This window comes from Cheilinus undulatus, linkage group 9 (assembly GCF_018320785.1).
Source record: "Cheilinus undulatus linkage group 9, ASM1832078v1, whole genome shotgun sequence".
NCBI lineage: Eukaryota > Metazoa > Chordata > Actinopteri > Labriformes > Labridae > Cheilinus > Cheilinus undulatus.
The window spans coordinates 51,499,305-51,512,584 of record NC_054873.1 but is presented as its reverse complement, the minus strand read 5'-3'; the positions used below and the strand labels follow the sequence as shown (position 1 = coordinate 51,512,584).

Genomic DNA, 13,280 nt, shown 5'->3' with positions numbered 1-13,280 from the left:
TAATGGTTATAATGGTGATGGTGTGGGCTACAGGTTCAGTTAACCAGAATAATCCGTCCTTTAGCACGATTTGTTCCAAAGATTAGAAAAGAATGACCTCCTGGCAGTCATGTGACTCTGTGAAGTTTACTCCTGCTGGACAGTGAAAGTAGGGCGGAGGGTCTAGGAGGTCAGAGTGATGTCGGTCCTCTGGAGTCTAATCATGTCCAGGTGTAGCTTTGTGCCAGATACTGTAGAAACCACCGGACAAAGTCTGAGGGACGGCAGTCAGACTCTGCCGTCCAATCCACCCCTGCGCACACACACATACCGACAACATTGATCTCAGGTTGACTGACCTTTGTTGGCAACTTTTGTAAAAGTGGGTGGACCTAGTGAGGAGTCAAGGTCCTTGCCAGCTCCACCCACTTTTACCAAAGTTGCCAGCTATGGTCAACTATTAGAGAAAAATGGAGGGAAAATGCTGCGTTCCAGTTACTATCAGTTGGAAACTCCAGGTATCAGATATTTACCTTCTTACCTGCGGCATGTTCTGTGGGAGCGTTCTCTTACTCTACCAGTCTTTTCTTACCCCCGTCCCAACTTTTTTGGAGCATGTTGCAGTTCCCCAGGGTTGACCAACAAAATCTGTCATGCATTGTTAATCGAGAGTTAAGAGTCTTCTTTCGTTCATGGCCCCCTCTATTTTACATTAAGACCCTTACAGGCACCTGTGCAGGTGACCATGATTATATCTGCTGCTCTGAAGAGTGGATGGTCGCCACAGACTAGTATATCTAAAATATGGATTTATTCCCCAGTAGAGTCACAGAAGATTTCTTACAGATCAGACTGCATAAAGAAAATATTATATGAAAGTGTTATACAAAACAACATTCTGCACAAGAAAAGACTGCATCAAACCAACAAAGAGGAGACTGTTTAAAGACAAGACTGCATGAAGAAAATAATGTCTGAGTAAATAACTGCATCAGAGAAAACACTGCCTGAAACTGTCTGAAAGGAAATATTGCATCAAAGAAAAGATTGTTTAAAGATTACATAAAGAGCAGGTTGCATAAAGGAAGGTTAGAAGTGTGTAATAGAGGAAGTGCTCTGGCCTTTTTTATCAACAAAGAGGCTCCTCCTGCTCTCTTTTAAAGTCCACACCTTAAAGAAGAGTGTTTGTGGATGACTGAGCTCACAGACGCTCAGTCACAGCGCGGCGAGCAGGCTCACAGACGCTCAGTCAACATGTTTGAGACACTGCAGGGGAACATTCTGGTGACCGGCGCCAACAGAGGCATCGGACTGGAGCTGGTGGCACAGCTGGCCCAGCAGGTGGGCAAGGACGCTCACCTGTTCGCCTGCTGCAGGGAGCCAGAGGGCAGCCGAGCTCAGGTGAGACACCTTTACAAGACTGACAACAGCAACTTATGAATGAGCAAGGAAATACATAATTAGACCAAACTAGAGCGGGAAAACAGTTCATTTTCATGTGATGATGGCAGTATTTCTACACTTAATCATGATTAATCCCATTGCTTCTGCAGTTAACCATGATAAACCAGAATTTTTTTTTCAAGTAAGTCATGATTAATTGCAAAATTTCTACAGTTAATCATGATTAATCCCAGTACATCTACAGTTCATCATAATTAAACCATGTACTTCTACAGTTAATCATGATTAATCCCAGTACATCTACAGTTCATCATAATTAAACCATGTACTTCTACAGTTAATCATGATTAATCCCAGTACATCTACAGTTCATCATAATTAAACCATGTACTTCTACAGTTAATCATGATTAATCCCATTACTTCTACAGTTAATCATGATTCATCCCAGCACTTCTAGAGTTAATCATGATTAATCCCAGTACTTCTACAGTTAATCATGATTAGAATAGGTTCTCAAAAACTCTGTGCATCTAATAATGTTACCCCCTGGACAACAAGTACCAGCAAAATAGTTCCTAACATTAAGCATGGAAAATGGGACACTTCCATAAAACAAAAACCAGATGAAATATTCAAATAAATAAATGACATAACACGTATGGCCTTAAAACTCAGTGCTTGATGTTTACATGTTTCACCTTCAGCTGCTTTCTTTCAGCCTTTTTATTATGACAGACACTCATGGCCTTTTATGGTCATTCAGGTTCCTGGTGGTGATCTTTAATGATTAGAGAGCACATGTTTACTAAAAAACAGATTATCTGATAGCTCAGACTGATACAGAGGTGGTCCGGGTGTTCTTCATCCTGATTGGATGGTTGTGTAGACGCAAGGAGTACTAGCAGGCACTAGAGCCATCAGTCAGCTGACCAGGTCTGCGTCATTCTACTAATGGCTTTGTTTATGCCTCCCTAAAGTACTGGGGATTATGGCGCGATTAATGACTTTAACCTCAGAGTTCTGACTTTAATCTCAGACTTTAACCTCAGAATTCTGACTATAATCTCAGACTTTAACCTCAGAATTCTGACTTTAATCTCAGACTTTAACCTCAGAGTTCTGACTTTAATCTCAGACTTTAACCTCAGAATTCTGACTTTAATCTCAGACTTTAACCTTAGAATTCTGACTTTAATCTCAGACTTTAATCTCAGAATTCTGACTTTAATCTCAGACTTTAATCTCAGAATTCTGACTATAATCTCAGACTTTAACCTCAGAATTCTGACTTTAATCACAGACTTTAACCTCAGAATTCTGACTTTAATCTCAGACTTTAATCTCAGAATTCTGACTATAATCTCAGACTTTAACCTCAGAATTCTGACTTTAATCACAGACTTTAACCTCAGAATTCTGACTTTAATCTCAGACTTTAACCTCAGAATTCTGACTTTAATCTCAGACTTTAACCTCAGAATTCTGACTTTAATCTCAGACTTTAATCTCAGAATTCTGACTATAATCTCAGACTTTAACCTCAGAATTCTGACTTTAATCTCAGACTTTAACCTCAGAATTCTGACTTTAATCTCAGACTTTAATCTCAGAATTCTGACTTTAATCTCAGACTTTAACCTCAGAGTTCTGACTTTAATCTCAGACTTTATCCTCAGAATTCTGACTTTAATCTCAGATTTTAATCTTAGAATTCTGACTTTAATCACAGACTTTAACCTCAGAATTCTGACTTTAATCTCAGACTTTAACCTCAGAATTCTGACTTTAATCTCAGACTTTAATCTCAGAATTCTGACTTTAATCTCAGACTTTAATCTCAGAATTCTGACTATAATCTCAGACTTTAACCTCAGAATTCTGACTTTAATCACAGACTTTAACCTCAGAATTCTGACTTTAATCTCAGACTTTAATCTCAGAATTCTGACTATAATCTCAGACTTTAACCTCAGAATTCTGACTTTAATCACAGACTTTAACCTCAGAATTCTGACTTTAATCTCAGACTTTAACCTCAGAATTCTGACTTTAATCTCAGACTTTAACCTCAGAATTCTGACTTTAATCTCAGACTTTAATCTCAGAATTCTGACTATAATCTCAGACTTTAACCTCAGAATTCTGACTTTAATCTCAGACTTTAACCTCAGAATTCTGACTTTAATCTCAGACTTTAATCTCAGAATTCTGACTTTAATCTCAGACTTTAACCTCAGAGTTCTGACTTTAATCTCAGACTTTATCCTCAGAATTCTGACTTTAATCTCAGATTTTAATCTTAGAATTCTGACTTTAATCACAGACTTTAACCTCAGAATTCTGACTTTAATCTCAGACTTTAACCTCAGAATTCTGACTTTAATCTCAGATTTTAATCTCAGAATTCTGACTTTAATCACAGACTTTAACCTCAGAATTCTGACTTTAATCTCAGACTTTAACCTCAGAATTCTGACTTTAATCTCAGACTTTAACCTCAGAATTCTGACTTTAATCTCAGACTTTAACCTTAGAATTCTGACTTTAATCTCAGACTTTAACCTCAGAATTCTGACTTTAATCTCAGACTTTAACCTCAGAATTCTGACTTTAATCACAGACTTTAACCTCAGAATTCTGACTTTAATCTCAGATTTTAATCTTAGAATTCTGACTTTAATCTCAGACTTTAACCTTAGAATTCTGACTTTAATCTCAGACTTTAACCTCAGAATTCTGACTTTAATCTCAGACTTTAACCTCAGAATTCTGACTTTAATCTCAGACTTTAACCTTAGAATTCTGACTTTAATCTCAGACTTTAACCTCAGAATTCTGACTTTAATCTCAGACTTTAACCTTAGAATTCTGACTTTAATCACAGACTTTAACCTCAGAATTCTGACTTTAATCTCAGACTTTAACCTTAGAATTCTGACTTTAATCTCAGACTTTAACCTCAGAATTCTGACTTTAATCTCAGACTTTAACCTCAGAATTCTGACTTTAATCTCAGACTTTAACCTCAGAATTCTGACTTTAATCTCAGACTTTAACCTCAGAATTCTGACTATAATCTCAGACTTTAACCTCAGAATTCTGACAATAATCTCAGATTTTAATCTAAGAAATTCTGACTATAATCTCAGATTTTAATCTCAGAATTCTGACTTTAATCTCAGATTTTAATCTCAGAATTCTGACTTTAATCACAGACTTTAACCTCAGAATTCTGACTTTAATCTCAGATTTTAATCTCAGAATTCTGACTTTAATCTCAGACTTTAATCTCAGAATTCTGACTTTAATCACAGACTTTAACCTCAGAATTCTGACTTTAATCTCAGACTTTAACCTCAGAATTCTGACTATAATCTCAGATTTTAATCTTAGAATTCTGACTTTAATCACAGACTTTAACCTCAGAATTCTGACTTTAATCTCAGACTTTAACCTCAGAATTCTGACTTTAATCTCAGATTTTAATCTTAGAATTCTGACTTTAATCTCAGATTTTAACCTTAGAATTCTGACTTTAATCTCAGACTTTAACCTCAGAATTCTGACTTTAATCTCAGACTTTAACCTCAGAATTCTGACTTTAATCTCAGACTTTAACCTTAGAATTCTGACTTTAATCTCAGACTTTAACCTCAGAATTCTGACTTTAATCTCAGACTTTAACCTTAGAATTCTGACTTTAATCTCAGACTTTAACCTCAGAATTCTGACTTTAATCTCAGACTTTAACCTCAGAGTTCTGACTTTAATCTCAGATTTTAATCTCAGAATTCTGACTTTAATCACAGACTTTAACCTCAGAATTCTGACTTTAATCTCAGATTTTAATCTCAGAATTCTGACTTTAATCTCAGACTTTAACCTCAGAGTTCTGACTTTAATCTCAGATTTTAATCTCAGAATTCTGACTTTAATCACAGACTTTAACCTCAGAATTCTGACTATAATCTCAGATTTTAATCTCAGAATTCTGACTTTAATCTCAGATTTTAATCTCAGAATTCTGACTTTAATCACAGACTTTAACCTCAGAATTCTGACTTTAATCTCAGATTTTAATCTCAGAATTCTGACTTTAATCTCAGACTTTAACCTCAGAATTCTGACTTTAATCTCAGATTTTAATCTCAGAATTCTGACTTTAATCACAGACTTTAACCTCAGAATTCTGACTTTAATCTCAGACTTTAACCTCAGAATTCTGACTTTAATCTCAGATTTTAATCTCAGAATTCTGACTTTAATCTCAGACTTTATCCTCAGAATTCTGACTTTATTCTCAGATTTTAATCTTAGAATTCTGACTTTAATCACAGACTTTAACCTAAGAATTCTGACTTTAATCTCAGATTTTAATCTCAGAATTCTGACTTTAATCACAGACTTTAACCTCAGAATTCTGACTTTAATCTCAGACTTTAACCTCAGAATTCTGACTTTAATCTCAGATTTTAATCTTAGAATTCTGACTTTAATCACAGACTTTAACCTCAGAATTCTGACTTTAATCTCAGACTTTAACCTCAGAATTCTGACTTTAATCTCAGATTTTAATCTTAGAATTCTGACTTTAATCTCAGACTTTAACCTTAGAATTCTGACTTTAATCTCAGACTTTAACCTCAGAATTCTGACTATAATCTCAGATTTTAACCTCAGAATTCTGAATTTAATCTCAGACTTTAACCTCAGAATTCTGACTATAATCTCAGACTTTAACCTCAGAATTCTGACTATAATCTCAGATTTTAATCTAAGAAATTCTGACTTTAATCTCAGACTTTAATCTCAGAATTCTGACTTTAATCTCAGACTTTAACCTCAGAATTCTGACTTTAATCTCAGACTTTAACCTCAGAATTCTGACTTTAATCTCAGACTTTAACCTCAGAATTCTGACTTTAATCTCAGACTTTAACCTCAGAATTCTGACTTTAATCTCAGACCTTAACCTCAGAATTCTGACTATAATCTCAGACTTTAACCTCAGAGTACTGACTTTAATCTCAGACTTTAACCTCAGAATTCTGACTATAATCTCAGACTTTAACCTCAGAGTACTGACTTTAACCTCAGAATTCTGACTTTAATCTCAGACTTTAACCTCAGAGTTCTGACTTTAATCTCAGAATTCTTTCTGCATGTCTGAGTCAAATATAGAGAGTTTGATGGTTTGTGATTACTGTGAAGCTTGGTAAAGCGCAGGATCTGGTTACCTTACTGCTGTAGCACCTGCTGAACCTGCTTACCTGAGTCAGTATGACTCAGTCTGATTCATTAAACACACAAACAAAAGGTGAAATCCTTGGGATTAAGGAACAAGCCTCACATGGGGCCCTGCTGGAGGTAAGGAGGTGCAACCATACAGGTGAAGTTCCCAGCATGACCATTTAAGAGGTGTGTTGAATTATTTGTCAGTGGTATAAAAACGGGACCTTTCAGTTTAAAGAAATGCATTTAAATACCACGTAGAGCAGTGTTTCCCAACCATTTTTCCTTGGAGCCCCCCCCACACGCTCCTCAGAAAAGCAGAGCCCCCCTAGGACCCAAAAGAGAAGAAAAAGTGACATATTGCTGCCAAAAATCAACATAGATTTTAACTCTTCCACTGATAAAACCCTAAAAAAGGTCCATGCATACTTTTCTCAACAAAAGAACTTTGTATGAACTACTTTATAACTGCTTTATCATGGTTTTAGTCAATATTTGCAAACCTATTTTTGGCAGCCTCAGAGCAAACAAAGCCTCGCGCCCCCCCTAAGATCTCTGGCGCCCCCGCTGGGGGGTCCCGAACCCCAGGTTGGGAACCAAGGACGTAGAGTCTGGACCTCCTTTATAGACTAAAGCTCCACCTCCTCCACCCCAGCCTCCTCCTTTATAGACTGAAGCTCCACCTCCTCCACCCCAGCCTCCTCCTTTATAGACTGAAGCTCCACCTCCTCCACCCCAGCCACCTCCTTTATAGACTAAAGCTCCACCTCCTCCACCCCAGCCTCCTCCTTTATAGACTGAAGCTCCACCTCCTCCACCCCAGCCACCTCCTTTATAGACTAAAGCTCCACCTCCTCCACCCCAGCCACCTCCTTTATAGACTAAAGCTCCACCTCCTCCACCCCAGCCTCCTCCTTTATAGACTAAAGCTCCACCTCCTCCACCCCAGCCTCCTCCTTTATAGACACCTCCTCCTCTTCACTGATCCAGACTGGACTGAGTTGGTCGTTTTAAACCTGGTTTGTTTCCTGCAGGCTCTTAGAGACCTCAGCGCTCAGCATCCTGGAAAGATCACAACAATCTGCCTGGGTAAACACAACATTCTTTTCTATATCAGCTCATAGAGTGTTAGAAAGATGTGGCAGCATGGTCGTGCCTGACCATCGCTCCAGTCTGATATAAATGTTTTTCCAGATCTGTCCGATGAAGAGAGCATCTCTGCAGCCGTCCAGGCGGTAAGCGATCAGATCGGAGATGGCGGTCTGAACCTTCTCATCAACAACGCCGCCATCAACACACCAGCTAAGCCGGCGCCACTATCCACCACTGAGAAACAACACATGATGGAGGTCTACGAGACCAACGTGGTGGGACCGTTCCTCCTAGCTAAGGTGGGTCACAGACTCTCATGGTAAAAGTGTGAGAGTAAAAATCCTCCTCAGTCTTTAACAGAAACAGTCAAAAATCTATCAGAGATAAAAAGTGAGTCCATCATGAACAGATGGACAGTTTGAAGTCTGTAGGAGAAACAGAGCTGGAGTTTCAGGGCTGGGAGGTAGAATTAGATGTGTGTATGTGATAGAAAGTTGGGACGTTATCATATTTACTTTGATTGGTGGAGGCTGGACCAATGAAGATCCACTGAACTAGAATAATGTAAACATGAAGAGATAAACAACAGAACACACACAGTAGAGAGCAGCAGTAGTTCTAGTTTTACCTTTTTAGACCTTCTATGTATAAATCTGTCTATCAGTGAAAGGATAAAGACATTTACTAAAGCTGTGAACTGATAAAGTTTAATTCAGCAAACACCTTTCTGTCCTTAGAAGTTTCTTCCACTCCTCCAGAGGGCAGCAGAGAGCTACACACCTGAACACGACACAGGTAAACATCTGTAAAAATAACCTCATAGATAATAATGATTAAAAATAATTGTCATATTAATTAATAACTAATTAAAAATGAATCATCCATCCATCCAGGGGTGCATGTTCTCCCTGTGCATGTGTGGGTTCTTTCCCGGTCCTCCAGCCTCCTCCCACCACCAAAGACATGCATGCTAGGTGAATCTGTGACTCTGATTTGCCCATAGATGTGAGTGCTATTTGTCTCTATATGTCAGCCCTGTGATTGGCTGGTCCCGGGTGCAACCCGCCTCTCGCCCAATGACAGCTGGGACAGGCTCCAGGCCCCTGCGACCCCTAACATTCAGGGAGTTCTGCGAATTGTAGTTGAAGCAGGCCAAGCGTCATCAGAGACTAATCAGGGCTCGCCTCAGCGACCCCCCTCCAGATGGCGCCCACATCCACGCCCACGTAACGTCTCACAGTGTTTGGTGTCACAGTGAAGTCTCTGTGTCTCATTCTAGGTGGGAAAATGTCGTGTAGGAGGTCGGCCATCATCAACATGTCCACCCTCATCTCCTCCATACAGAAGTGTCCGGAAAACTTCTCTTATGCTCAGATGTACCCGTACAGGACCAGCAAGGTAACCTGGCCAGCATCGACGCAGCTGATTGGACAGATCCATCCATATAGATACATAGCCATGCCCAGCTCAAACGTGGCCCATGGCCTTCTGGTAGTTTCTCTGTGCAGTCTCTGCTAACCTCCTGGCTCTCTGCTGCTGTGATGTCATCTTCAGAAACCAATGGGCGTGTCTTATGTGGGTGAAATGTTATCAGCGGTGACCTGAGGTGTGTTCCACCTCCAGGCTGATCTCTGCATCGGTGAAACAGAAACGTAGAGTTTGTCTTCAGACGTCTGTGGGTGTGGGTGGTGGTAAAGAATGTCAGGTTTGTCTCACCCTGACTCTCCGGTTTGTTCCGTCCATCCTGTTCAGGCAGGTTCACGCTGAGCCTCCATCAGTCCCTGATCATGATCCTGTCAGGCCTCCTCTGCTGAGGTTAGGACCATGCGTCTGTAACCCAGGGTCATGTGATCACATATTTCTGTGGACAGGGTGGACTTTAAACTGCAGCCGGTGTAAAACCAGGTTATAAGACCAGTCAGTGGGTTTATGTGTGGTTAGAAAAGTCCAGGTACCAGATCTCTGATTTCTCAGTGTTCTGTCTGAGCTCCAACTCTCAGTGGTAAACCCAGAGGCAGAACAGTACCCACAGCAAACTCCAGGGGGCGTGAGAAACCCCCTCACATGTTTAGAGTGACTGAGAACAGCCTTTATGGTGACTGATACCAACTCCTCTCTGCCTCCAGGCTGCTCTCAACATGCTGACTCGCTGTCAGGCCGAAGACTTCAAGACTCACAACATCCTGGTGGTGGCGATCCACCCGGGCTGGGTCCGCACCGACATGGGAGGAGACCAGGTGAGGCCTGGTGGAGCTTTCTAAGATGATCAGGTTAGAGGCAGCTGCAGGTGAACTGCTGAGGGTGACAGCAGCGTTTCTAACCAGGAACTAACTCCTCACGCTGAAACAGGAAGGAAGTCTGCGGTCTAACCCACAGACTCCACAGGACCGTGTCCAGGTGGTCTGTAGGGGCTGGGGTTTAGATCCAGACTGTGGTCCACGTCCTAGCTCACTGGGTCTGTTTGTAGAGAGCAGAGCGAGTCTCAGAGCAGCAGGAAACTAAAGACTTCATCTATCACAGCCTCACAGCGGACCGCTACAGAAATCTGCCTTCTCTCCTCTCTGATTCTCTGTTCCTTCATCTTTTTCTCTCAGAGTTGATTTTTATTTTCTCCACCCTTCATTCTTAATTCACTTACTGTGTGGAGCCTGTAGTAGGCTCTTTCTTATGTTTTACCCATGTGGTATTGTTATAATTAAAAAGTGGTTCTAATAGAAAATAATAGTAATAATAAAAACAGTTATAATAAAAAATGTACTTGAAATAAAATAATAGTTATAATAAAAACAGTTATAATAAAAAATGTACTTGAAATAAAATAATAGTAATAATAAAAACAGTTATAATAAAAAATGTACTTAAAATAAAATAATAGTTATAATAAAAACAGTTATAATAAAAAATGTACTTGAAATAAAATAATAGTACTAATAAAAACAGTTATAATAAAAAATGTACTTAAAATAAAATAATAGTTATAATAAAAACAGTTATAATAAAAAATGTACTTGAAATAAAATAAAATTAATAATAAAAACAGTTATAATAAAAAATGTACTTAAAATAAAATAATAGTTATAATAAAAACAGTTATAATAAAAAATGTACTTAAAATAAAATAATAGTTATAATAAAAACAGTTATAATAAAAAATGTACTTAAAATAAAATAATAGTTATAATAAAAACAGTTATAATAAAAAAATGTACTTAAAATAAAATAATAGTTATAATAAAAACAGTTATAATAAAAAAATGTACTTAAAATAAAATAATAGTTATAATAAAAACAGTTATAATAAAAAATGTACTTGAAATAAAATAATAGTAATAATAAAAACAGTTATACTAAAAAATGTACTTAAAATAAAATAATAGTTATAATAAAAACAGTTACAATAAAAATTTTACTTAAAATAAAATAATAATGAAAATAATAGTTGTAAAATCATAGTTATATTAAAAACAGTAGTTATAAAGAAAACAAGAGTTATAATAAAACAATATTTATTATAAAAATAATAGTTATAATAAAAATAATAGTGATTATAAAAATAGTACTTATAAAATAATAATAGTAATAATAGTTATATAAAAAGTTTTATTAAAAATAATAATAATAAAATAATAGTTATCATAAAAACAATAGTAATAATAAAATAATAGTGATTTTAAAATAATAGTTATATTAAAAATAATAGTTATAAAAAATAAAAGTTGTATTAATTAATAGTAATAATAAAATAATTGGTATGTTTAAAACAGTAGTTCTGATAAAGACAATATTTATAAATTAAGATTTTTTTAATGTAATCTCTGCTGCTCTGTCTTTCTGTTTGACCCCCCCACCCCCACACACACCCCCTCCCAGGCCCCGTTGACCACTCAAGACAGCGTAGTGAGCATGCTCGGTTTGATGTCATCACTCAGTGACGAGGATTGTGGGCAACTTCTGGACTATCAGGGCAGCGCCATCCCCTGGTAGCAGGCAGAACAACATCAGCTGACAGATGGGACTGATACATTAAAACTTTGATCTCGAGTGCTGTTGTTTGAAACTGTTCTCTAAATCCACATGTCGGCATAAACATTTAATAAATGTTCATATTCAAGTACAGCCTGAGGTTGAACCTGTCCTTGAGCTTTTATTGTAGAGGCAGTAGAGGAACACTGGTGAGGATGCACCGCCATCTAGTGGTGAACCTGCAGACTGCAGCTACTCACTGACAAGTTCTTCCCTCAGTCCAGTGGACCTAGACTCTCCCTGCCAGGTCCCCCTTTGGCAGATGACAATTTATTAAACCCTAATCTCAGAGTTCTGACTTTAATCTCAGAGTTCTGACTTTAATCTCAGCGTTCTGACTTTAATCTCAGTGTTCTGACTTTAATCTCAGAGCACTGACTTTAATCTCAGAGTTCTGACTTTAATCTCAGAGTTCTGACTTTAATCTCAGAGTTCTGACTTTAATCTCAGTGTTATGACTTTAATCTCAGAGGACTGACTTTAATCTCAGAGGACTGACTTTAATCTCAGAGTTCTGACTTTAATCTCAGAGCACTGACTTTAATCTCAGAGTTCTGACTTTAATCTCAGAGTTCTGACTTTAATCTCAGCGTTCTGACTTTAATCTCAGAGTTCTGACTTTAATCTCAGAGTTCTGACTTTAATCTCAGAGCTCTGACTTTAATCTCAGAGTTCTGACTTTAATCTCAGAGCACTGACTTTAATCTCAGTGTTCTGACTTTAATCTCAGAGTTCTGACTTTAATCTCAGAGTTCTGACTTTAATCTCAGAGCTCTGACTTTAATCTCAGAGTTCTGACTTTAATCTCAGAGCACTGACTTTAATCTCAGCGTTCTGACTTTAATCTCAGCGTTCTGACTTTAATCTCAGAGTTCTGACTTTAATCTCAGAGTACTGACTTTAATCTCAGAGTTCTGACTTTAATCTCAGAGTTCTGACTTTAATCTCAGCGTTCTGACTTTAATCTCAGAGTACTGACTTTAATCTCAGAGTTCTGACTTTAATCTCAGAGCTCTGACTTTAATCTCAGAGTTCTGACTTTAATCTCAGTGTTATGACTTTAATCTCAGAGCTCTGACTTTAATCTCAGAGTTCTGACTTTAATCTCAGAGCACTGACTTTAATCTCAGAGTTCTGACTTTAATCTCAGAGTTCTGACTTTAATCTTAGCGTTCTGACTTTAATCTCAGAGTTCCGACTTTAATCTCAGTGTTCTGACTTTAATCTCAGTGTTCTGACTTTAATCTCAGCGTTCTGACTTTAATCTCAGAGTTCTGACTTTAATCTCAGAGTTCTGACTTTAATCTCAGAGTTCTGACTTTAATCTCAGCGTTCTGACTTTAATCTTAGCGTTCTGACTTTAATCTCAGAGTTCCGACTTTAATCTCAGTGTTCTGACTTTAATGTCAGAGCACTGACTTTAATCTCAGCCTTCTGACTTTAATCTCAGAGTTCTGACTTTAATCTCAGAGCTCTGACTTTAATCTCAGCCTTCTGACTTTAATCTCAGTGTTCTGACTTTAATCTCAGAGCTCTGACTTTAATCTC

At 37.8% G+C, this 13,280-nt stretch overlaps 1 protein-coding gene across 3 annotated transcripts; it reads left to right on the top strand.

Moving 5' to 3' along the window:
• Window positions 1-1,156: 1,156 nt before the first annotated feature.
• zgc:158868 (uncharacterized protein LOC791147 homolog) lies at window positions 1,157-11,825 on the top strand. 3 transcript variants are annotated; one of them, XM_041796244.1, is made up of 7 exons: window positions 1,157-1,380; window positions 7,652-7,706; window positions 7,812-8,008; window positions 8,447-8,504; window positions 8,989-9,107; window positions 9,836-9,946; window positions 11,580-11,825. In XM_041796244.1, the coding sequence occupies exons 1-7, from the start codon at window positions 1,171-1,173 to the stop codon at window positions 11,691-11,693; spliced, it is 864 nt and encodes a 287-aa protein (XP_041652178.1). In that variant the 5' UTR covers window positions 1,157-1,170; the 3' UTR covers window positions 11,694-11,825. The 3 variants fall into 3 exon arrangements, with proteins under 3 accessions (XP_041652178.1, XP_041652180.1, XP_041652179.1); XM_041796246.1 differs by lacking the exon at window positions 8,989-9,107; XM_041796245.1 differs by lacking the exon at window positions 9,836-9,946.
• The last annotated feature ends 1,455 nt before the right edge of the window (window positions 11,826-13,280 follow it).